The following is a 26652-nucleotide window of genomic DNA, read 5'->3' as shown; positions in this document are numbered from 1 at the left end:
CTAATTAGATGCAGGAATAGGCCATTCGACCTCTTGAACTTGCTTCGCCATTTTATAAGATCATAAAATACCTTTTAAAAGGGCATCTCCTATACCCAACAATTTCTACTGTCTAACCTGCTTTCGATAGCAATTGGCAAGAAATCAAGGGACCGCTCAAAAACTACAAGCTTGGATGGGCAAGGTCTTGGACAGGTGTACTATTATGGCACAATTTGTAGGATCTGATGCCTGCCTCTTTATAGATTCTGATTCGGAAATATATTCCCTCCCAGGGAATGATGCAGTTCTACTTTGTGATGGAGTTCCAGAAATATTGTTTTCTTTATTCATTCACGGATGAGGGCATCGCTGGCTATCCCTAATTGTCCGGAGAACAGTTAAGAGTCAACCACATTGATGTGGAATCACATGTAGACCATATCAGGTAAGTAGGACAGTTTCCTTCCCTAAAGGACACTAATGAAGCAGATTTTTTTTTTCTGACAATTGGCAATGGATTCCTGGTCAGCTTAATTCGAGATTTTATTTTGAATTCAAATTCCACTATCTGCCATGTTGGGATTCAAACCTGGGTCTCTAGATTAACAGTCCAGTGATAATACCACTAAGCTATTGCCTCCCCCGAAGCCACTCCATCCATGCATTCACCCTGCCAATGACCAAACAGTCCATGCTTTTTATACGTCCTTCAAGAGAGTAGAGAATACTGTTGGAGATGAATGTATCAAGTGAAAGAGACTTGTTGAGAGGGAGAATTTGGAGTAGAGTTAACTGTTTGTGCCTAACTGTTAATAGTTTAACTTGCCTAGTGTAAAATAACTGGAGAATTGAAGGTGGGGGGTTTGGGGAGTTTGGAGTAATGGGGAGAGGAAGGTTTACTACAAGAATAATAATGGAGCATGTGCAAAAGTAGCTATAACTTAGAGACATCAGATTATATGGAACTGAAGCGTCAGTTTGTAAGGCTTCAGCAACATGTCCTCTCTTACCATGCCTTGTGAATAGTTATGTTTAATAAAGCTTGTTCATATTCACACAGATGATTATTGACCTCATACTTCTACAGCATTTCATCATTGCAGCCATAATGGCTGTCACCAACACATAAATTGGGCCTGTAATTTCAGCCCCTTCTTCCTTATCAAGCCCACCATTCCACTTAGCTACTAAACCTGCTGTATAGCCAAGTGTAACCTCTAGGAAACTTGTATCCAGTGAATGCCTCCTGCAGGGAGTGGATCTGAACTGGTACTGATGATACTGATATCAGGAGGCCTACTCCGATGTTCTTCCTGGGTGAGACAGCAGGTTTGTGACAGGTTGCAAACTGTGCATATAAACTCTCATTCACCAGGACCTGAGTCGTGACTGCTCAAACTGGGTTCGGGTGAAATCCTATAGGGATCAGAGCTAAGTGGGCGATGGCAAGATTTCTGACAAAGTCAGACATGTATTCCACTGAGGCTGTCAGCAACAATTTGCTCCATGTAATATGCTTTTAACAAGTAGTATGGTGAGTTTCTCACTAGGCAGTGGCGAGTTGCTTGTTAAATGCTTCATTGACCTTCCATTAATATTCAGCTTTCTATTTCACCAAACTTGACAAACAAGCTAGAGGCTGAGAAAATACACTATGGAAACCAGAATGGGCAACTGGAGAATTCAACTCACTGCTTGCTCTGAGTGACAGAGACTGGGTACCATAATCTCAGGACACATAATGAGCAGCAGCCAGATGCACCCCACATCCATTGACAGTGGCATCTGATATGTGCCAGCATCTTACAGCCCTCATGGCATATCTCTGAGAACGCTTTTGCACTACAATGTTGCACCTGGGGCTACAACAGCAACTATCATTGTAATGCTGCAGCAAGGACACGTAGCACTCATGGACATACGCCTAGCTTATGGACTGTACAAGGCTGCATCTCCAGCCTCCTCACTTGCTCTCACAATGCTCATTCACTCTGAACCTACCTGGATGCTCATAGCATGCCTGCCTTGCTTGGCCTTCTCAGCCTTAAGGCTCATATTACTTCTGAAATATTAAACAGAAAGGCAGAAAATTTGTCATGGTTATCAGCCTCAGTCAAAGTCCAGGGTGGGGATAGCCTCTGCTCAGGGTGTCTCGGCACAGTAAGTCAGGGGCAGTCTTTGATACAGTCAAAGGTAGCTCTCAGGCCGGCTGCCGCCCGGGCAGACAGAATCAGGAAGCTGTCCACATAAAGGGTGAGCAGCTGAATGCCAAGCAGCTCAGCTGTTACCTTTGATGTAAGAAGGGAGGTATCCCAAGTGAGTGAGGAGTCATTGCAACAGGATGTGAAAGTCAGTGGTGTCAGGGATTGGATTTGCTGTGAGTGAGTAAGGGAAGCTGTTGCAGGCAATAGTGAGGGTGGTAGAACAAAAGCCTTGGTGGGAAGTGGGTGCAGTAACAGCGATAGAGTGAGTGTGAGGTCTCAGAGAGACGATGATGGCACTTAGCCTGGCTGAGTGAAGAAGGAGATTGACCTTCTTCCAATGGTGTTCGGCACTCCTCCAGCTGGCTGAGTATGCTTTAACACAGTGAAAACCTCAGATGAGACTGGCATGGTTTGCTGTCGGAGTCTATACTGCTGGTCCTGGGGAAAGAAAAGGTGCCATCTCTGCACCATTCCATCCAGCAGGATTCTGCCTGCAAAGCCAGGGAACTGATACCTCCGTCTGCCATATCCGAGGCAAATATCACAAACCATACAGGGTAGCTCTGAGCTGACACTGCTTACCCTGATGTACAACGGCCTTTTAAAGATGGCATGGGTGCAAGGGATGCCAGTGAGTTCTGAGAGATCTGCTGAGTAGCACATGGTAATAAAGAGTTGAAACTGAACATGAGGAATGCCATAGGGCTGGGACAGCTAGTTAATGAGGCAAGTTTGGTAAGATACACGAGAAAACTTTGTGGCAGAAATCCCTCCAAAAAACTTGATGCAACTCAGATTTATCCAAAAAGACAGAAGATCCAGCCTTCTCATCTTATCAGTCTGAATCAATTAACAATTCAGTTCCCAGAGCTGAATGGATAGTCTGTTTATGCACTTCATAGTCAGCCTCCTGTAAATACAGTTTGTATGTAATAAAATGAAAATACTGCCTTACAATAAGGTAGCTTTTGTAAGAAGAAATGTTCATATAAATGTACAGACGTTTCAGATGATGTTTTGTTTGTTGTGAATGCACATCAAATGTTCTTCCATTACGAGGCTGGAATTAACACTATAAAATATTATCATGTGTATAATACAATCCATTTGAAACTGATATGAATGATCAGTAATGTCATATTCAATAATTGCATCAAATGTAGCAATATTGCTGTATGAATATATACATACATCCTATACAGAACAAATGGCTTTCCCAGAGTCCCTGAGCCATGATGTGCAATAAAATCATGTAATAAGAAATCCTCAATAAAATATAGGGAAAATCATTACTCCAAGAGATGATTTAGGATAATTGCAGACATACCTTTTTATAAATTCTATTTTGTACAGGTTGTTGTTCCTGAAATGGAAGGCTTCTTTAATAATAGATGTCAGACGTTGTTTTGTAAATTAACTTTACAATGTCAATAATCTTTAGTTATGCGTCGTATGTTCAGGTTTCCCTTCTCCTGGGTAATCAGACAGCTTAGGTTTACAAGGCCCTTGAAGCAGCATCCCAAGAAAATAAGGTTATACAAGTAGAATGAGATAAAGTTTACTAGCATTTGGCTAAGTGTCAATTATTTCCAGTTTTATGGCCTAGCAAGACTTCTCAGATGGTGTTCCAAAGCTCACATAATTAGCTATGCACAGGCTGCTTTGGTGCTCTGCTTATTCTGTCCTTTCAGTCAACACAGGCAGAAGTACCCACTACTACCCGGACCTCCCAGGATTCCCAACTCTTATTTTTAAAATCCAGATGTGTGCCCAGTCAAGTGCCAGTGAGGGGTTCCCTTCACTGCGCATGTACCTGTATTTGGAAGGCAGCCAGAAACAAATACTTCTCAGGCCATATAAATAGCATGGCTGGCGTTTCATTGCAGGTATAAGTGCACATTCATAAATCTGTTGCTATTTAAGAACCAAGCTACTCAGCTTACCCATCCCTAGGTAAAAACAATGACTGCAGATGCTGGAAACCAGATTCTGGATTAGTGGTGCTGGAAGAGCACAGCAGTTCAGGCAGCATCCAAGGAGCTTTGAAATCGATGTTTCGGGCAAAAGTCCTTCATTAGGAATAAAGGCAGAGAGCCTGAAGCGTGGAGAGATAAGCTAGAGGCAGCAGAGAGCCTGAAGCGTGGAGAGATAAGCTAGAGGTAATCTCATTCCATCTCAGTGTCTTTAGAGAGTGCTACTCTTTCCCCAATGTAGCTACCATTGTCTCATTGTTCCATGAAGTACCTCACATACTGGAAATCCTTCAAACACTCGAAAACATTCATTTTTATCCAGCAATAGCAGAAATGAACAATGAACAAATTTACACACTGTATTTCTCAATGGGGCCAAAAGCAAACTGCTTGCCTTCTGAGCACCAACAAATGATCACTGTAGCCAACACTCATTGACTAGAATTAGGTATCAATTCAGTCCTGTCTGTCTTATTGTATTTGTTGAAACTGTGCTCTTTTATTCAGAACATAATATTCCTTCTGCTTCACGTCCTCATTTTTGGACTTTGAAGACTGCTGCTGTTCTTCCAGCTTTTCAGAGTCCAATTCTTTACCTCCTGTCCTGCTGCAGTTTGCACATCACAAAATGCTGGATTCTGCAATACACTCTGTCTGGATTGCATTGCAAGGATCCCCCTGTCTGATCCAAGCATCTGAATCTGTTCTTCAGGAGGCCTATCATCTGCTCCATGATAGCCCTGGTCAAAGAATGGGCTGCATTGTACCTACACTTGGCTTCAATTAGGCAAAAGTGAGGACTGCAGATGCTGGAAATCAACCGTTGGCTTCAGTCAGGAGTTTGCGAAATGGAGTCATTAGACATGGCTGTAGAGGGTAGCCCTGTCTCTCTGTAAATATCTTGGTTAAGACATCTACCTCTTGATAGATTAGCATATTTCTCCATACAGTGGGATACAGAGGACTCAGAAGAGGAGGGCCATGGAATTACTCTACATGGACCTTATTCCAATTAATACAAAACAAGCCTTGTTATGTAAATATAGCAGAAGATAGTAAGTGTTGATTTCTGATAACTTGTCCTCCCAGCTCCACATCACCAATGAAAGGCAGCATTACATGGAAGAGCAATTTGGCAAATACCGACAGTTCACGATGAGAGGGAATCAGCTTTGTGTCCTTGTACAGCCTATGAAATCCTGGGCAAATTTTGTGGCTTGCAGGTAGCATTTTTAAGGTCATCTGTGATTACTTCTGCTTTACAGAGATGACTACTATCAATCAGGAATGACCAACAACATGGTCAAGATTGTTTGCGACCAGTACACCACACAGTTTGACGCTAACTCTATTTTGCATGTACGATGCTACATTATAGATGACTTCAATATGAATTGTTAAAGTGTCTAATCAATGCAATTGTCCAATGAAGGATACCACATCATTCCATAAGAAGAGCCCATGTGCTCAGACAGAGAATAAAACACTCAGTCCTCTCACTCCAAGTCTGGTCACAAAAGTTTTTCATTTCTGGTGCACAATTACAGATTGTATGAATCTGGAAGGCCACACAGGTCACATTTGGCACAGTGAGTTGCAGAGTCTGCCTGGGAATAAAGTCCCCACTCCCCTTCCACAACCTCCATGCTTCCTTCTTCCTGGTACTCCACATCCAGTTCATTAGTACTGATGCTTTCAAATTTTTCCACGTGCCTCAATGACTTTGGACTTACCTCTCAACATCAACTTCAGAGCCCAGGCCCAGCAGCTAATTTATGCCAACCATCATGGCATAAGGCCTCTTTCGAGGTTGGGGTGAGTAACTTGCTATCCGGCAGTAACTCCTGGCCTTCATTGCTCTATCATCTCCCCTCTTTGTTGAGTTTCCCCCCTTCCCTGCCTGCTGTCTTCAATTGAGTTCCCCAGCTTCCCTCTGACAGCAGTGGCTGCTGATAACCCACCCAGCCTTTGACGTTAAGTAGGTACACCCGCAGGACTGTTCGTGGCCCACCCCCTTAACCAACCTAAATAAATAACTCACCTGATGAATGACCAGACCCCTGATTGATCTCTGTGCAGCACTTGAACTGACTTAACATGACTCCCTGGACTGGCTACACTGGGAGCCACAGGGCTGACTGTGGCCCACTGTGGCTCTACAGTGGCAGACTGTAGAGGTATGGACCCCTGGCCTGATCTGACCTTCTCAACAAGCTGACTGACCATGCCCAAGCTCCTGGCCTGATATTGGAGGCTGCCCTTGACTTATTGTGCCTGGAAGGTCTGACTGAATGGTGACTCCCTTGACTACTCCCCTTAGCGTTTGAAAAATAACCATTTGATTGAAAAACATGCAGTATATGCTGCTGGCCCATGGTATATGGATGAGATTGATACCTTGCAGCGATATGTCAACTCCATTGAATTAAAACTGTGGACAACCATGACAAGCTGCCTGTCTTTGTGCCTTCCCTAAAAGACAGCTCAAGACAAATGTACTGTGAGCCTGTTAGCTCTGGTTGAAGGTGTAAAGTGTAAAAAAGCTATACAAGGCAAAGTAGAACTGGTGTATTCCAAAGTGCAGCACTGATTTGCAGGAGCATATTGTAAGGGGTTAGAAATGTGCCATGAAGATACAATGAGGCGGATGTATGTTTGATGCCAACATCTGTGGATGCAGGGTGCAGATAGTTGCTGCTCATGGAATATGCCCTGGGACATTGGCGACTGCTGAGCCAGATGAAGGGCTGGAGAGGCAAGTGGGGAGTTGCAGTTGCCAGGTACCTGCTCTGACTTTCAGGTCAGGAATTGTCACCATCTAGTTTCTATCCAAAAAGTGGGAGAATGGAAAACAGAATCTCAATGAGATGAGATAAACTAAAAATGGGATGCTGATAGATGTAAAAGGCCTCACCTTGCACTATTCAACACTTGGTAGATAAATGGAGCTTTTTGTTCTTGTCATTGAGAATTGCTCACTTCTGATCTCACCTGATTTTACCAACTTTCTTGCCAATACATTTATCAAATATATACCTAGCCCTGACCTGATGGGAATGATGTCAATGTTGATGGGTAAGAATGGAAATTGGCCGAGGAGTCATGCAATGCTAGGGACCCAAGGGAAGGATTCCCATTGTAAAGATGGATTTGTGTTGCATCGGGAGATAAAAGTTTATGAAAAAGGGAGATAAAGCTGGGTCTGGAGACATCCAATAATCCTTTGCAAAGCCTGTGGAAGTAGATCCTGGACTCCTGTTCCAGAAGAATTTCAAATGAAAGTAGCATTCTAGAATCTATCTTCACCTTCACTGGAAACTCTTCTACTCTGAGAACTGGAATAGTTCAAGAGGCAGCTAAAGGGCAATTAGGGATGAGCCTGGAATGCCTATATCACACAAACAAATTTTTAAAAAATTCTCCCAGTGTCTGGACAATTGTTCTTATATTCATTTTCATAGAATGGCGTATAAATTAGAAACTTAAGCTGCTTAGGCCATATGGACTACTTATGTTGGGTATTCTATTGAGCAGTAGTCCTAAGTCAATATATCACACTGATCCCACGTTTTAATCACCTTTCCTTCAATCACCTATCTGAACAATTATTAACTCTGTTTAAGTCGCTGATTCACAGGTGTGTGCTACAGGCTTATAAACCTCTGCTTCAGAAGGTTTCTCTTGCTCTAAATTTGTTATCACTTGATCTTATGTCTCTGTCGCCCTTCTCTCAACCTTACAACTGCAGTCACACATTTTACCAATCATCCTCAAACTGGTAGGAACATTGCTTGACTGGGGCAATTTATTTTGTTCATTCTTGGGATGTGGGTTTCACTGGCTTGGTGAGTAAATAACACCCATCCCTAGCTGTCCTTGAGAAAGTGGTGGTGTGCTGCCTTCTTGAATTGCTAGAGTCGATTTCCTGTAGGTCAAACCACAATGCCCTTGGGGAGGGAGTCCAGGATTTGACTCTACCTCACTCAAGGAACAGCGACATATTTGAAAGTAAGAATGGTGTCTAGTGTAGAGAGGTACTTGGTCATGTTCCCATGTAACTGCTATGTGCTACAGGTTGCAGATTTGGAAGTACTGTTGAAGAAGCCTTGGTGATTTACTGCAGTAAGCCTTGTAAATGGTATGTGGGGGAGGCAACTGCCCAGTGGTACTATCCGTGGATGTTAATCCAGAGCCCGGATAATGTTCTGGGGTCCTGGGTTCAAATCCCGCCATAGCAGATGAATTTGAATTCAATAAATATATGGAATTAAGAATCTAATGATGACGATTAATTCATTGTCAATTGTTGGAAAAACCCATCTGGTTCACTAATGTCCTTTAGGGAAGGAAACTACCATCCTAACCTGGTCTGCCTACATATGACTCCAGATCCAGCAATGTGGTTAACTCTTAACTGCCCGCTGGGCAATAAATGCTGCCTAGCTAGCGACGTCCTCATCCCGTGAATGAATAAAGAAAAAAAATGTATTGCTGCTACTGTGTGCTAGTGGAGAAGGGTAGTGGATGGAGTCCTGATCAAGTGTGTTGCTTTGTCCTGGATGGTACTGAGCTTCTTGCATATTGTTGGAGTTGCACTCATCCAGGTGAGTGAGGAATATTCTATCACACCCCTGATTTATACCTTGTACTGGTGGGCAGCCTTTGGGGAGGTGGGCTACTTGCTGCAGAATTCCTAGCCTCTGGCCTGTACTTGGAACCACCTTATATGGTTGGTCCAGTTCAATTTCTAGTTAATGGTAAGCCCAAGATGTTCTTAGTGGAAATTCAAGTGATGCTAATGAATGTCAAGGGACATTGGCTTGATTCTGGTCAATGCCAATGATGTGAATGTTATTTGCCATTTATCAGTGCAAGGCTGGGCATTACCCAGGTTTTGCTGCACATGGGCATGAACTCTTTCAGTACCTGAGATGTTGCAAATGATGCTGAGCCTTGTGCAATCTTCAGTGAATATTCCCACTTCAGAACTATGATGGAAGGAAGGGCTTTAATGAGGGAACTGGTTAGATGTGGGACATTACCCTGCGGAACTCCTGCAGAGATGTGCTTGAGCTAAGATGATGGACCTCTAACAACCATGAAAGTTGGGAGAGGTGGGCATGCCCTGAGAGTTCTCAACATTGAGACCCCATGAAGTCTCATGGCAAAGGTTAAACAGGTTAGGATTCAACCTATTGGAATTTAGAAAAAATGAGAGGTGATCACACTGAGACATATAGGATTCTTAAAGGGCTTGACAGGGTAAAAACTGAGAAGATGTTTCCCCTCATGGGAGGGTATAGGGCCAGAGGACATAGTCTCAGAATAAAGGGATGCCAGTTGAGGAGGAATTTCTTCTCTCAGAGGAGTGGGAGTCTTTGGAACTCCTTGCCATAGAATGCTCTGAGGGCAGAACCCTTGTATTCATTTAAGGCTGAGATTGATAGGTTTTTGATTAGTAGGACAATCAAGCATTATGGGGAAAGGGCAGGAAAATGAACATTAGGAGTGTCAGATCAGCCACGATCCAATTGAATGGTGGGACAGCCTTCAGGGGCCAAATGGCCTACTCCTGTTTCTATTTCTAATGGCCTTAAAGTTAATTTTATGCCATTTTGTGACTTGTTTTGTATAAATGTATCTTATTGTCTTATTTTATTTGTCTTTAATTAACTGCATGGTTATTTCTTATAAGGCAACATAGGCCGTAAAAATTCAGCACAGTCATAATGTTTGATTCCAGGTAATCATATGAATAAGGTCTAATGCAATTCCTGTAAAGCTTTTGATGTCTATTTCATTGCAGAACAAAGGAAGACCCTGTATAATCTTCACCTTTCAAAGTGACTGCTATCTTACGGAACCAGTCAGCAGATACCAGATATCTGAAAGATGACCGGCATCCTTAAGAAACAAATCTGAAATTGGTCATGCACCACCTAGCCAAGCCAAGACTGATCCTATGCTATTTATGTTTTGGCAAGCTAATCAGAACTCAAGGAACCCACTGACTATGCACAGCAAGGGTTAGTAGGTCGTAACTTTTAACAGGCAGACATGTGACAAGAAATGAATAAAACTTCAGTCATTAGAACACAATGAGAAGCAAGTGTGTAATCAACCAGAATTTGCAAGCTGGTATTCCACAGTAAATCAATGATTCCACTACCTTTTATCAAGTGTCATTTCTTTATACTTATTGTGACAAACTTAATACATTTTGTGAAACTTATGGAGCCGCAGTGGTCCTATGACTAGATGAACATGTAAATCACTTTTTAGGTTAGTTGTCCCAACCAGTCTTTGACTTAAGTCTTGCAATTACATTGAATTCTCTCTATTTAACAAGGTATGGTTTCTTTGGAAAAGGATAAAGAATAACAAGTTTCCAATGAGAAAGAAAAGTAGTCTTAATTAAAGAAATAGATGAATTTGCATATGCAGGCACATATTCATTGCATGTATTTTGAGCGAATATAAAAGTCACTCCAGAAGTCTCACTATGATTCCAAGAGAAAACCACATAATAGATATGACAGTTAAGTTTCTTTTTAGGACAGATGTCAACCAAGCCAAAGGAATTAATTGGTTTGATTGGAAGACCCACAAACCTTTCAGATATATATTCATTAAGGTACTAGAAAGATTCATCCTTATTGTTGTGGTTCTGTTCGCCGAGCTGGGAATTTGTGTTGCAGACGTTTTGTCCCCTATCTAGGTGACATCCTCAGTGCTTGGGAGCCTCCTGTGAAGCTGGGACAACACTACTATTTTAGGACAAGCCAAACAGAGAACAGCCAGGGAATTCCTAGAGGCATGGCACTCATCCACAGATTCTATCAACAAACACATCGACCTGGACCCAATATACCGGCCACTACAGCGGACAGCTGGAACTGACAACCAGAAGCGGCAGAGACAAACCACTATAAATGCCGGAGGAAACATCACAGAAGCGCTTCACAGGAGGCTCCCAAGCACTGAGGATGTCACCTAGACATGGGACGAAACGTCTGCAACACAAATTCCCAGCTCGGCGAACAGAACCACAACAACGAGCACCCGAGCTACAAATCTTCTCACAAACTTTGAATTCATCCTTATTACAAGAAAATTAAAATCATAAAGATAAAGGAGTCTTATGGCAATTATATATTACCTTGATGTATTCACACCTGGTCTCCTCGACTAAGAAAGGATATACTTGCCTTAAACAGAATGCAACAATGGTTCACCCAGACTGATTCCTGGGATGAAGGCATAGTCATATGAGGGGAGATTCAGCAGATTATGTCTATATTCCCTGGAATTTAGAAGAATGAGTGGTGATCTCATTGAAACATAAAATAAATCTTAAGAGGCTTGCAAGAATAGATATTGGGACATTGCTATCCCTGGCTAGGAATTTTACAACTAGTGGTCATTGCTTCAAAGTAAGTAATATATCAAAGCCAATTAGGACTGACAAGAAGAGAAATTTCTTCACTTGAAAGATTATGGCCATTTGAAATCCTGTACTCCGAAGAGCTCTGAATGCTAAATCATTGAGTATATTGAAGTCAGTATTGATAACTTGTTGGCTATTAAGGCAACCAGGATATAGGGATTGTGCAGGAAAGTGTAAATGTGGTTAAAGATCAGCAAAGACCCTTTTGAATGATACTCAAGGGGCCAAAAGGCATACTCCTGCTATTATGATGCTCCTATGATTGACTCCTGAATGGAATGAGACAATAAATAAGGTTTCTATTTAGATGGAAAGATGTACAGAAAGATGTTAAAGATCTCATGGCACTGTGGGAAAAGAAAATATTAGAGTCACAGAGCCATAGAGATGTACAGGACGGAAACAGACCCTTCATTCCAACTCGTCCATGCCAACCAGATATCCTAACCTAATCTACTCCCACTTGCCAGCACTTAGCCCATATCCTTCGAAACCCTTCCTATTCATATACCTATCCAGATGCCTTTTAAATGTTGTAATTGAACCAGCCTCTACCACTTCCTCTGGTGGCTCATTCTATACACGCACCACCCTCTGTGTGAAAAAGTTGGCCCTTAGGTCCCTTTTAAAGTTTTCCCTCTCACCCTCAACCTATGTCCTCCAGTTCTGGACTCCCCCACCCCAGGTAAAAGACCTTGTCTGTTTATCCTATCCATGCCCCTCATGATTTTATAAACATCTATAAGATCACCCCATGACACTCCAAGGAAAACAGGCCCGGCTTATTCACCCTCTCCCTGTAGCTCAAATCCTCCAACTCTGGTAGCATCCTTGAGATCTTTTCTGAACCCTTGCAAGTTTTACAACATCTTTCTGATAGGAAGGAGATCAGAATTGCACGCAATATTCCAAAAGTGGCCTAACCAATGTCCTGTGCAGCTGCAACATGACCTCCCAAGTCCTATACTCATGCTCTGACCAACAAAGAAAAGCATACCAAACGCCTTCTTCACCATCCTATCTACCTGTGACTCCACTTTCAAGGAACTATGAACCTGCGCTTCAAAGTCTCTTTGTTCAGCAACACGCCCAAGGACCTTACCATTAAGTGTGTAAGTCTTGCTCTGATTTGCCTTTCCAAAATGCAGCACCTCGCATTTATCTGAATTAAACTCCATCTGCCACTCCTCAGCCCATTGGTCCATCTGATCAAGATCCTGTTGTAATCTGAGGTAACCTTCTTTGCTGTCCACTACATCACCAATTTTGGTGTCATCTGCAAACTTACTAACTACACCTCCTATGTTCACATCCACGGCATTTATATAAATGATGAAACGCAGTGGACCCAGCACCGACCCTTGTGGCACTCCACTGGTCACAGGCCTCCAGTCTGAAAAATAACCCTCCACCACCACCCTCTGTCTTCGACCTTCAAGCCAGTTCTCCCTGTATTCCATGAGATCTAACCTTGCTAACCAATCTACCATGAGGAACCTTGTCAAATGCCTTATTGAGATCCATATAGATCACATCCACCATTCTGCCCTCAAACTTCTTCAAAAAACTCAATCAAGTTCATGAGACATGATTTCCCATGCACAAAGCCACGTTCACTATCCCTAATCAGTCCTTACTTTTCCAAATACATGTAAATCCTGTCCCTCAGGATTCCCTCCAACAACTTGCCCACCACTGATGTCAGGCTCACCAGTCTACAGTTCCCTGACTTGTCCTTACCACCTTTCTTAAATCGTGGTACCACGTTAGCCAACCTCCTGTCTTCCGGCACTTCACTCGTGTCTATCCTGATACAAATACCTCATCAAGGAGCCCAGCAATCACTTCCCAAGCTTCCCACAGAGTTCTGGGGTACACCTGATCAGGTCCTGGGGATTTATCCACTTTTATGCATGTCAAGACATCCAGCACCTCCTCCTCTGTAATACGAACATTTTTCAAGATGTCTACTTGGAAGTTCTGGCTAATACTTGTCCCTCATTAAAAACACACGAAAAATAAATCAACTGGCACCTGAATTCAATGATGCTTGTAACTTCTTGCAAACTTGTTGCTATATTTGCCTACACAACATATATAATTCTACCACAACAAAACAATGTACCCCTGAAGGGCACTTAGAGCAGTAAAATGTATCAACACGTCAAAGGAACACTATCAGGTAATTTTGAAGAATATCAAAAAGGTATGTTTTAAGGAGCATAATAAAGGAAAAGAGAGAGAGACAGAGGGTTGGACTTTCTCTTTGCATCACAATCTCAGTTTTGGCCCTAATTCTCGGTCAGAAAACTAACAGTAGCAGTAGTGGGTTATTGCTCACAATCCTCCTGCTGGCAGCTGAGTAAGAAGCTGTCTTCGGGGGCCTTGTTCTCCATATCCATGATTGGACATCAGTGAATCACTTGGTGTAATGTTCAGCTGGCAGTCCCACCTGGAGAAATGGGTGCTGCTGAGATGGACTGGGTCGAATAAGGGCATTTCAAATTGAAATCATTGTCTTCAGCGTTGTAAATAAAAAATCCCTTATATCCGTATTCTCAGTGAAGGAAAACTCCTTTCACGGAGTTGTTTGCAGCTGTGGTTGTGGCCATTTTTTCCTAGCAGATCAGAGCTGTCATGATGCGGAGGAGATGGTTACAATCCTATGATACCTCAAATAAATGAATCAAATTATTTGTTTAACAAAACATTGTTGGATTCTCAATTTAATTAGTATTTGTGAAGTAACTGCTTATTTTGTCCTACGTTATCTTTTCTAAAAGCTTTCCCTGCATTGAGGTTAAACCGACTGCAATTGCTGGGCTTCTCCTTGCACCCTTTATTGAACAGCTGGGCAACATTTGTAATTTTCCAATCCTCTGGCATCACCCTGAATGCGGGGATGATTAGAAGATTTTGGCTGTGCCTCTACAATTTAAACTGTTACATGCCCCCTATATCCTTGAATGTATCTTAAATTGCTGGCAACTTACCTACTTATCTATGGCCTTGCTACTATCTCACTTTTATTTATTTTTAATAAACAAAGTTGCTCAACAATGGATGTCACCATAACATTAAAGTACCTCCTTGCTTGGACAGTACTCAATTAATACATCAGCCATACCCTCTGCCTCCAAGCATAAATCTCCTTTTTGCCTAATTGGCTCTACTCATACTTTTGCCAGTTAATATGCTGAGAGACGACTTTTGGATTCCCTTTTATTTTGGCTGTCAGTCGTGATACACTGTCTTTACTTTTTTTATTCTTCTAAAAAGAAAACAACCCCTAGCAATCCCTTTTTTTTACAATGGGCCTCTACCCTAATGTCCTCGCTTGCTCCTCCTCCACTTTTCCCAACAGTCTAAAAACCACCATTTTCCAACTCCTTTCAGTTCTGAAAAAATCATATCAGAACAGGACTTAACAGCAGTTATTGGTCAGGCCCTGGGGAATGTTGTCAAAAGAAAGAGCGAGGGTGCAGGTACATAGTTCCTTGAATGCAGGTGGACAGGGTGGTGAAGAAGGCATTTGGCATGCTTGCCTTCATCAGCCAGAACACTGAGTATAGGAGTTGGGAAGTCATGTTATGGCTGTATAAGACATTGGTAAGGCCACATTTGGAGTACTGCATACAATTATGGTCATCCTGCTAGAGGGGTTTTTAAACTGGAAAAGGTGTCAAAAAGATTTACAAGAATCTGGAGGGTTTGAGTTATAAGGACAGGCTGGATAGGCTGGGACTTTTTTTCTGGAGGTTGGAGGCTGAGGGGACATTAAAGAGATTTATAAAATCATGATGGGCATAGATAAGGTGAATACCCAAGGTCCTTTCTCCAGGGTAGGGGAGTCCAAAATTAGAAGGCATAGGTTTAAGGTGAGAGGGAAAAGATTTAAAAAGATTTAAAATTTGAGAGGTTTTATACGGAGGGTGATGCACATATGTAACGAGCTGCCAGAGGAAGTGGTAGAAGTGAGAACAATTACAATATTTCAAAGATATTTGGACAGTACATGGATAGGAAAGGTTTCGGGGAATGTGTGCCAATTGCAAGCAAGTGGGACTAGCTCAGTTTGGGAAACCTGGTCAGCATGGATGAATTGAGCTGAAGAGTCTGTTTCCATGCTGTATGACTCTATGAATCTACGACTCGAAGTATTAACTCTGCTTCTCTCTCTAAAGATGCTGTTAGACATAGAGTTTCTCTAGCATCCTGTTTTTATTCATCCTTATCTATCTCTTAAATAAGTGATCCTTTACTCTGATTACACCATCTGGGGTACTAGACTCCCCAGAAAGGGAAACAATCTCTCCTCATCTATGCTGTCAAGCCCTCTAAGAATTTTCTATGTTTTAATTAGGCTGCCTCTCATTCTTCTAAATTCCATTGAATACAGGCCCAATCTACTCAACCTCTCTTCATAAGAAAATCTTTGCAGAATATGATAGGGTTGGGAAACTACAAATAGGGATTTACACAGTGGAACGTAATGAATGGATGCATGGCTCAAAAACTGGAAGGACTGATATAAAATATTCCTGGAAACAAACTGCTTAAGAATAATAGGGGAGGAAAGAAATGAAGTGGGACACTGGTATTGATTAGGGAGAATATAACTGTGTTGGAGAGAAAGGGTGTCTTGGAAAGGTCAAGGACAAAATCTATTTGATTGAAGCCCCACCCCCACCCTCACCCAAACAAAAAGCCAGCATTCCATTGCTGGATGTATTATTTAGAGGTCCAATTGGAAGAACAAATTTGCAAAGTAATAACCGAGGTACAAAATCTACAGAGTAGTTATAATTTGGAAGTTTAATTATAGTAATATAGTTTGGGATAGTGGTAATTTAAAGACCAGAATTTCTAGAGTATGTTCAGGACAATTCTCAGATCAGTAATTTTCCTAGTCGTCTGAGGAAGGAGACATTGCTGTTCTGGGGGAATGAGTTGGATCAAGATAATGAAGTACCAGTTGGGAACTATTTGGGGAACAGTTAGCATAGATTTAATTTAGATATAGAAAATGACTCGATTGACGCCATACAGGTAGAAGAAAGAACAAACAAGATGAGAAGACAGTGGTGAGAGTAGTCCATAGGTCTCCTAACAGTAGCTATTCCGTAGAACAAACAACAAATTATGAGATACAAAGAATAAATTAAGAGACAATGAAGGCATGTTAAAAAAGGCAGACAATAATCATGGGTGAGTTTAATCTTCATGGGGATCTGTGAAAATCAAATCGGCAAAGATAACCTTGAGGAATAATTTATTGAGTTTTGTGGATCGATGTTTTGTAAATATTCCCAATTTTGGATCAGGCTATTTTGTATCGAGTAATGTGCAACAAGGTAGTTTTAATAACTTATGCCAGAGTAAGAGATTCCCTACGGAATAGAGACCCAACATGGTAAAATTTAGCACTAAGCTTAAGGGGAAGAAACGTGGGTCAGAAACAACAATGCTATGCTTAAGTAAGGGCATTGCAAAGAAATAAGGGCTGACTTATATAGTTAATGGTAGTGCCCTGAGGAGTGTTCTCGAACAAAAAGACCTAGGGGTGCAGATGCAGAGTTTCCTGAAAGTGGAGTTGCACGTAGACAGGGTGATGGAGAAGATGTTTGGCACTCTTGCCTTCATTAGTCAGAGCATTGAGCATAGGAATTGGCGGCTGTACAGGACATTGGTGAGGCCACTTTTAGAATTCTGTTCTCCCTACTATAGGAAATATGTTATTAAACTTGAAAGGGTTCAGAGAAGATTTGGTAGGATGTTGCCAGATTTGGAGGATTTGAGTTGTAGACAGAGGCTGAAAGTCCGGGACTTTTTTCTTTGGAGCATCAGAGGTGACCATACAGAGGTTTATAAAATCATGAGGGGCATGGATAAGATTAATAGCCAAGGTTTTTTCCTAGGACAGATGAGTCCAAAGTTAGAGGGTATAGGTTTAGGGTGAGAGAGAAAAGATTTAAAAGGGACTTGAGGGAGAATTTTTTTCACGCAGAGAGTGTTGTGTGTATGAAACAAGCTGCCAGTGGAAGTGGAGGATGCTGGTACAATTTCAAGACGTAAAAGGCATCTGGATGGGTTCATGAATAGAAAGGGTTTAGAGGGATATCGGTCAAATGCTGGCAAATGAGACTAGATCAGTTTAGGATATTGGTTGGCATAGATGAGTTGGACCAAAGAGTCTCTTTCCATGCTGTATGACTCTTATGACTCTATGAATTGGCTGGTGAACTGGAAAGGAGTTTAGTAGAAAATACAGCTGAGGAACAATAGCAGATGTTTAAGAAAATAATTCATGACTCACAGCAAAGATATATCCAGTGATGAAGAAGAATTCTAGGAAGGTGTTAACCATATATAACCGAGTAAGTTAAGGATAGAATCAAATGAAAGATAAAAAATACAATGTGGCAGTGACTAGGGTAAACCCTTGTTTTAAAAGTCAACAAAAGATGACCAAACAAAAATAAAGAGTGATTAAATAAATAGAGAGCAAATTAGCAAGTAATATAAAATACAGATAGTAAAGGTAAGAGCTAACACATAGTATGATATAAAAAAGAAAACAGAAGTCAAAGTGGAACATAGGGCCCATAAAGAATGAGGCTGAGGAAATAATAGTGACAAACCTGAACATGGCAGAGCAGGTGAATAAATATTTTGCTTAGTCTTCACTAGAAAACATTAACAGCATTCCAGAAATGCTAAATAATCAAGAGGCCCAATGTGGGGTAGAAATAAACACAAGAACTATCACAAGAGAAAAGCAACTAGGGAAACTAATAGGCTACAGGCCAATAAGTTAATTGGATTTGATGGGTTGCATCCTGGGATTTTAAAAGAATTAACTACAGAGATAGTGGATATATTAATAGAAATCTCCTTAGATTTCGGAAAAGTCCCAGAGTATTGGAAAACTGTCAATATAACACTCCCTCCCTTCAAAAAGGGAGGAAGACAGAAAAGGAGGGAACAATTGGCCAGGCAGATTAGCATTTGTTATTGGGAAAATGTTGGAGTATATTATATAGGATGTAATAGCTGAGCATTTATAAATGCATAATAAAATCAAGCAGAAACAGTACAGCTTCAGAAGGGGAAATTATAAATGAAACATTTATTACAGTTCTTTGAGGAGGTGCAAGCAGGGTAGATACAGGGAAACCAGATGATTCAATGTGTTTGGATTTCCAAAAGGGTCTTCAATAAAGTACTGCATATTAAGTGAGCATTAAGATAAAGACCATGCTGTGTGGACATTATATTAGCATGGATGGAGGATTGACTAACTAATAAGAGATCGAGAATTGATCATTTGAAATCAAAACTATATAAAGTTGGCTTTTTCATTCAATTATTTATGACATTTCTGAATGTTAGTAGTAGAGTATAATGCTCTTACTGCAGTATTAAATCAAACTCAGCTCTTGTTCATGATCAATACAAAGTTACCTTATAGTAATATTAGAAAATATATATTTATAGAAAATTTATTTTATATAGATTAGATAGGAGGTGCCTTCTTTAGAATGATATAATAAATAGTTTTGAGTACCCTGATCAACATTTTTAGAGCAATGTGAAAGGTTGAAAATGAGAATGGAAGTAAAATATACATACTGAATCAAGAGATCGATCCATTCTTCTTTCAGAAAGCTTTGGAGCAAGATGAAGTAATGGGTGCACAGCGGACAACTACAACAAAAGAAAACCATGATAAACACCAGACATTCAGAGATTTCTCACATTTTCAAATAATCCAATCTTGTACTTTTTTAAAAAATCAGACACTAAATTGCTGAACAGATTTATTCCATTGACAGATTCTTTAAAGGTTAATAGGATTAAAGATAGCACAATATTTGCTTGTTCTTGCACGGGTTGTGTTACCTCTTCTGAATCAGCTTTGAACTGAATGGTTGGTTTGCTAGGTCATTTAAATGATCAGTTAAAAGGTATTTCAAAGTTTAATATTCATTCTTAGTCTTTAAAATATTTTTATTTTAGATTATGGGAATAAAGTTAAAGTTAAACATTAACAAACGATGTATTATTATATTTATGCATTCAGAAGAGATTTCTTTACTATCTGCAATTATGAAAAGTGAAAGTATTATTATTAGGCTATTATGATAGTACATGAGCACTATTACTAAAACATTAACTGAAAATACTTACTGCATTTTTCAGATGTGGTGTTTGCGTTTTGGAGTAATGAAATAAAAACTGTATCAGAGAAAAACAGAACTTCACTAATGCACAATGAGGTAAACAAATTTCACAATTTTACACTATAAATAAAATAATAAAATATACTTACTCTTTTATACATGCTTATACCATCATCACCCTAGAGTAGGTGTAATGATAGAATATTTGGTAAGTTAACAGCAATAGTAACTTGTAACAGAAACAAACCTTTGAATTTAATCATTTAGAAAAGGAAATGGCAGTATCTGAATTTGAAAGAAAATGTGTAAAATAACTTCAATGATTAATACCAAATACTCACCTCAGTTCTTGGCATATTTTGTAGGATGGTATTGCAAAAGTCCATAACAAATTTAGTGAGCTGAAATGTAAATATTTAATGTATGTCAATTAGCAAAAACACAACAAAGATGGCAGTTCTTAAAGTCTAACAGTATTTTGGTTCTTAGCCATTCCCCCTCCCCACCCCCATTGCTCATTTCTTTTTACCTCAAGTAATTGGGAATTTACACATTAAAATTAACCAATTCCTGAATCATTGCCAGTCAATGTTAAAGAATATTAATTAGCAATTAATTTTCTCCTTCTGTTATCCTTCTATAACAAAGGGCAGTTTCTTTCTATTCCAAAGTGTTTTCTCTATAGCAGGGGGCTGCAGATGGTAACAGTGAACTACTGTGAAGTCATAAGCATGCTGAGGAACTGCGGTTCTAAACATGTCAGAAAACATGTTAGCTCCTTCATCATAAGAAACTGAACATAGATATTGTGGTTTTATAAAATCCAACAGATATTAATTATAATTAACTATTATGCAGAAGCATTATATTTGCACAGCATCTCCTTAGTCAGCAAAAACTTTATCCTTTAATCCTAGTGGACTGGCTCACTTCAAACTCAGGCTACACATCAATGATCAACAAAATAATCCAAAAAGCCAAATTGTCTACAATGAGTATCAACGTTGAAATTCAGAACTAAGATTTTATTCAAGGTCCTCAGAAACCTTATAATGATGTGATGTTACCATTCTCATGCATTCTCCTAAAAACTCTGAGTACAAAGGAAGACCAAAGGTCACAAAGATCAAATGTGGTTCATTTCCCTGGCTGTGCTGAGTGAATGTATTTCTATTAGCTTATTAGTAAGGCACAGTTATCCCAGTCTAGACTACTTCCAATTAAAAAGTAAGTTGCATCACTCAGTATTACCCTTTGCCTCTTCAGGAAAATGAGGAAGGCGACAAGAGGTTTTGCTGAATGTCAGAGAACTCCAATAATAAAGGATGAACATGTAGTTCAGTACCCTTCTTCATAGTAGACCTTTTGATCCTTTCAGAGATACAGTATAACGCATGAGGCTTACTTGGAAAATATGTGCCCGCCTGAGTCTCACTGCATAGCTCATACTACTACGCTGCCAGACTCAAAGTTATTATTGCATTCAAATATTCTTTGTTTTTAGAAGCATTCAGGATACTTTAGGTATCATGGCTAAAATCATCTACTGAAAGGACCATTATTGAATTTGGCAAGTCATGGTTACACTGCTTGAAATACAAAACCTTTTCAATGGATAACAAAGAGCTGTGAGTTTATTGGAAAGCAGGATTAGCAGAGATTCTGCTGTTAATCTATTCAATAATTTAGCTAAATGTTCATTCACAAACTGATCAAAATCTTGGAAGGTTGTTTGACCATCCTTTTGACAAAAGGACAATAATGACTTGTCTTGTACTAGCAACAAAAAATGCCCTTATTGTATTGTACTTAAGGAATCTCAAATATATAATTCATTAAAAAGATTACAGATAAATACATTTATTCACTACGTGTTTTACAATGAAGAAAATAAAAGTTCTTATTTTACCTGAGGCTGTGTCTGAAGTGCCCTCCACTGAGTAAAACACAAAGCCAAATTCTAAAGTGGTGAAAACAAGATCACAATTACATTTACATTATGTTGCTCATCCCCCAGGAATGTAATTTGTTGTTAAAGTTAGACAATATCAGCCACAATATCCAGCAAACATTTATTGGAATCATTAATATTACCTCTGCATTGTTATTGTCCCATTCTTCAAAATAGTCTTGGAAGTGATGTGGAGACCCTGCCAACAGGGATAAGTAAGTGTGATGGATGCAAATGGTCAAAGAACACATTAAGTATATATAATAAAACTAACATATTGAAGCGTGGAAACTGGATGAGAAAAAAGTGTATAATCAAATTAACAAAGAAGTAGAGCTGAAATTTAGTTCTTATAAAATGGGTATTTATATTTGAATTGCCCATTGACTTTCAGCAATATTGAGGTGAATGAGACCAGGACATGTGACAATCTGTTATGCAGGATCACCATCCACATTAGCTTCTGAAATAAGTCCATAGAGGTTGGTATCCCATCACCAAGTCACTGTGTATTTACATTTGAGCAGTCCATGACTTTAGTACTGCCTCTTCAGAGTCCACTCTCAGAATGCAGTATCTCTGACACTTTCATTTTTATCTGTCAGCCAGGGCTCCCTGATTGGAACAGGCTAACATTCCCAATCAGGGAACTCATATTCTATGATGCCTAGCTGGTTGACCTTGTTACAATTACTAAAGCTTCCATTTAAGTGGGAAGACACATTCAAATTAAATATCAAAAAAAGTGGGTGTCAAATGTCACATGTTCGGTTGCTACTGAGTGCTAATCACATCTTTGTAAAATGGGTGTCCATTTGCTAGGGTGTCCATTACAGAGAAAGCAGAATTGAGTTCAACAAATCCAGTAAGGCATTCACAGAGAGTTGATTTCTGAGCTATTTTTTGTCAATATCAGAATCTATACTGAATCCTCTATAAGACATCATTCTTTTAAAAATGGACACTAATGAGGTCTGGAAACCTCTAATTCTTCAGCAGGACAAAATATCCTGATCCTCTGGCCAGTTACATTATCTGCATCATGTTGCAGCAATACCTGATCACTTGCACACTCTCATCTGACAGATTCTCCAATGTCCATTAGTAGAATGTCTTCAAAATTGGTATTTGTTGTGATTAATTGTAGTGAAGTGCTGAGAGAAGGATCTAATGCTTCTTCTGCCTTTGTTCCTTCTTCTGGGATATTGAGGAAGAAAGGCAATAGAGCTTGTTAAATAACAGAGTTCAGATGGAAATTGCAGTGGAAGCTGAGACATGATGGGGTTTATGGTACTATCTGCTTACAGATAATGCAGAATGAGAAGGAAAAGAATCCTACATCTCCTTTCCATTGTCCCAATATTTTCTTTCCTTGAAGCTCCAAGTCTTGACATGGTAAAGGATGAGAAGGCGATCCCAATGAACAATTTTTATTTTTCTAAGGAGATCTATGTTTTAATAGTTTGATTAGCGGGGGCACATTATTCTCATTTGATTTTTCTAAAGTTCATTCATGGGAGGTGGGCTTTGCTGGCTGGTCCAGCATTTATTGCCCTCCCTAGGTAGATCCACAAACCCTCTAGGGAGGGAATTCCAGGATTTTGACTCAGCAAGACATAAGGAATAATTCAAGATGGTTGTTGGCCTGGAGGGAAACTTGCAGGTAGTGATGTTCCCACATATCTACTGATCCCGACCTTCTGGAAGATAGTGGCTTTGAAAGGTGCTGGCTAATGAGCCTAGTGAATTTCTGCAGTGCATTTTGTAGATGGTATATACTGCTGCTTGTGAGCATTGGTGTGGACAGAGTTAATGGATGTGGTGCCAATCATATTGACTGCTTATCCTGATGGTAAAAAGTTTCTTGTGTGTTGCTGGAGCTGCATTCATCTAGGCAAGTGAAAAACATTCCATCTCATTGCTGACTTGTGCCTTGTAGTTGGTGGATAGGCTTTGGGAAGACAAGAGGTAAGTTACTTGCTGGTAGAGTCTTAGCCTCTGACCTGCTCTTGCAGCTATTGGCTCTATATGCTGTTGCAGTTCAGTTTTTGATCAATGTTCACCCCCGGTATTGATTGTGGGAAATTCAGTGATGGTTAGGCTCTCTGTTCTTGGAGATGGTCAATGCCTAGCACTTGTATTATTGTTACTTGTCTCTTGTCAGTCCAAAACTGGATATTGTCAGTTCCTGTTGCATTTGAAAATGAATTGTTTCAGCATGTGAGCAGCTGCGATTGGTGCTGAACGTTGTTCAAATATCAGCAAGCATCCTCACTTCCTACCTTAAAATGAAGGGAAGGTCATTGATGAAGCAGCTGAAGATGGTTGTTCTGAAGACACAACCCTGAGCAACTTCTGAAGACATCTCCTGGAACTGAAATTACTGGTCTCCAACAATTAGAGCCACCATCCTGTCTGTCAAGTATAGCTTCAACCAGTAGAAAGTTATCCTTTAGATTCCCACTGACTGAAGTTTAGCCGTAGTTTGTTGATGCCCTATTTGGTCAAAAGCAGCACTGATCTCAGCTCTTTTATTCATGTTTGAACCAAAGCTGTAATGAGGTCAGGAGTTGAATGGCTCTGGCAGAACCCAAACTGGGCATCAGTGAACAGGTTAATGCTGAGCAGATGCTGCTTGATAGCACTGTTGATGACACTTTCCATCAATTTACTGATGATCAAGAGTATACACTTGGGATTGTAATTGGCTGGATTGGATTTGTCCTGCTTTTTGTGTACAGAACATAACCTGGCCAATTTTCCACATTGTCGAGTAGATGTCAGCATTGTAGCTGTACTGAAACAATTTGGCTAGAGCTGTAGGAATTTCTGGAGCACACATCATCCATACTATCGCTGGAATTTTGCAGGGCCCATAGCCTTGGCAGTATCTGGTACCTCCGGCCATTTCTTATATATCAAACGGACAGAAACTTTAGTCTAATAGTCAATGTTATAGTGTAAGTGGTGAAGACTACTTTATATTCATACCATTTTTAAAATTTAAATAAATTAATCGTGGCAACTTATTGACAGCAGGTGGACTGCAGCGGTTTAAGAAGAAACCTCACCAACACCTTCTCAAGGGCAACTGGGGACTGGCAATAAATGCTGGGCAGCCAGGGACCACATCCCACAACAAGAATGAATAAAACAAACATCAGCCAGTGTCACATTCACTTCACTCACAGTGGCTCCATTGAACAAAAACAGCTCACCTATTTAAAACAAAACTGTTAAAAAGGTACAAATTATTGAACATCTCATATGGGAGAGGTCATGGCAGATGGACGGAGATGTTTAAGACCTTAGTCTGAAGAATGGTTCACTGTCATTTTGTTTTCCGCGCTCTCAACTCATTTTGACATCCCCTAGCAGAGCGGAAAATATAATTTCAGACCAATCTCTAAACCATCCTACCCGTTACCCCGCAATTTGGAAGTCTAATCAAGTTTCAAATTTCCCCCTCCGTAACTATTATTGTCTGGCGTGTAGAAAGAGTTCATTTTTGATATCTGGCTAGGATCCGTACAGCAGAATTAGGCAGAACTTATTTACTCGTATTTGCCAGTTTCTCATAAACTCGGGATTTGATAGATCAGGTCGATCACTGGCAGCGCACAATCCGACAAAGTAACTGCAGTTTGTTTGACCTTCCGTGTAGTGGGAAATAGTGACACGGTCCGCACTCTGACAAAAGGCTGATATAAAAATATCATTTCTGACTGCATTGTTATTGCTTCATTAGGAATCAGATTAAGCCAATTTTGCAAATCAGAATCCCTAAATAAAAATCGCAATTATCTAGCCTTTAAATCTCAAAGATCAGAAACCTTCTGTCCTGATCTGTATAAAACGATGAAGAGGTCATTCGGCCCATCGAACCTGCTCAAGTACCATGAAGATCCAATTTTCCAAACTGTAAATAATATCTCAATTTAACCCCAAAACAACTAGACAAAAAAAATCACAATTACTAATCCAATGCGAATATCGGTGTTAATGATAATAAATAATTTCCACCAAACAACGCAGCTGGTTTGAGGTGACAAACTTGCATGAAGACACAAACTGAAATAAAAGCCCAGATTTTAAAAATTAACGAACACAATTTAAATCGACCGACAACCGTGATACGGCGTTTTTTGTTGCAATGATCAAACTTTGTATCAACCTTGACTTGGATCATTACAAAGAAAAACCGCTTCTTTGTCAAAAACCTACGAACCTGCACTTAAAGGCAAAGTAGACAGGCAACACCAGAGCAGAAAGATAAGCATTTGTGAGCTGCCCCTCATTTCAGTGCTCTTGCTGGAGCGACAGTGCGGCATGCTACTATGCAGGAGTTCTGGCAACTCGCTGCCGAGGTGGGAGCAACCCTCCATTTATATATAGCCTGACGGCTCCTGGATCAATTCCGCGCTCAGCGGGTGTCCCAATCGCCGTGTAAATGTCACACCGCGCTCTTATTTATCATGCTATCTCCCCGCTGATCAGCAGCACGCTTCAAACCTCACTTCAAAAGTTAATAAGCTGAGCCGAAACTACTTCTTTACGACGCAGAAGGGAGTTTAATTAAATGTCACACAAAATTACACATTGGAGACACGGGAATCTGATGTACATGTGTGTTGTTTGCTACGTACTCATCTCCCCTTTTGCAAGTCCATGCAGACTGTATAGCCATTTAATATTAACCTACAGAATTAATAATGGTACACAGTACAACGGAAACGCTCTCAAAATGTTAGCGCCAGATACAATGCGTTTGGAAAAGAAACGCGCCTGAACGCGATAGTGTAAAGGCTGCTTTGTGAATGATCTTCAGCTATAGAAGGGTCAGGCGGTAACGCGGATGTCAGAAAAGTGGGAAGCAATGTCTAAAAGTGACATAATAACAATGTCTGCGCTT

At 40.3% G+C, this 26652-nt stretch overlaps 2 protein-coding genes across 4 annotated transcripts in view; one reads left to right on the top strand and one right to left on the bottom strand.

Moving 5' to 3' along the window:
* The window catches only part of LOC122550642 (uncharacterized), a 119821-nt gene extending 109509 nt beyond the window's left edge, over nt 1–10312 (top strand). For both annotated transcript variants that reach the window (XM_087988109.1, XM_087988103.1), the window contains one exon: nt 9966–10312. In XM_087988109.1, the coding sequence (XP_087844235.1) occupies nt 9966–9987 (22 nt within the window). In that variant the 3' untranslated portion in view covers nt 9988–10312. The remainder of the gene's footprint in view (nt 1–9965) is intronic.
* nms (neuromedin S) overlaps nt 1–26063 on the bottom strand; it is a 28059-nt gene extending 1996 nt beyond the window's left edge. For both annotated transcript variants that reach the window (XR_015757429.1, XM_043691700.2), the window contains exons 1-7: nt 25969–26063; nt 21884–21939; nt 21699–21749; nt 20131–20190; nt 19939–19968; nt 19797–19844; nt 19239–19313 (exon numbers count right to left, since the gene is read on the bottom strand). Coding sequence is in view for 1 of the 2 variants with exons in the window: in XM_043691700.2 (XP_043547635.2) it covers nt 19239–19313; nt 19797–19844; nt 19939–19968; nt 20131–20190; nt 21699–21749; nt 21884–21939; nt 25969–26038 (390 nt within the window). In the remaining variant the exon portion in view is untranslated. The remainder of the gene's footprint in view (nt 1–19238; nt 19314–19796; nt 19845–19938; nt 19969–20130; nt 20191–21698; nt 21750–21883; nt 21940–25968) is intronic.
* Between the last annotated feature and the right edge of the window lie 589 nt (nt 26064–26652).

This window comes from Chiloscyllium plagiosum, unplaced genomic scaffold (genome assembly GCF_037043375.1).
Source record: "Chiloscyllium plagiosum isolate Xiang-an unplaced genomic scaffold, Cpla_swu_hap1 HiC_scaffold_6, whole genome shotgun sequence".
NCBI lineage: Eukaryota > Metazoa > Chordata > Chondrichthyes > Orectolobiformes > Hemiscylliidae > Chiloscyllium > Chiloscyllium plagiosum.
Note: the sequence above shows the minus strand (reverse complement) of the source record. Positions and strands in the feature narration are given on the sequence as shown.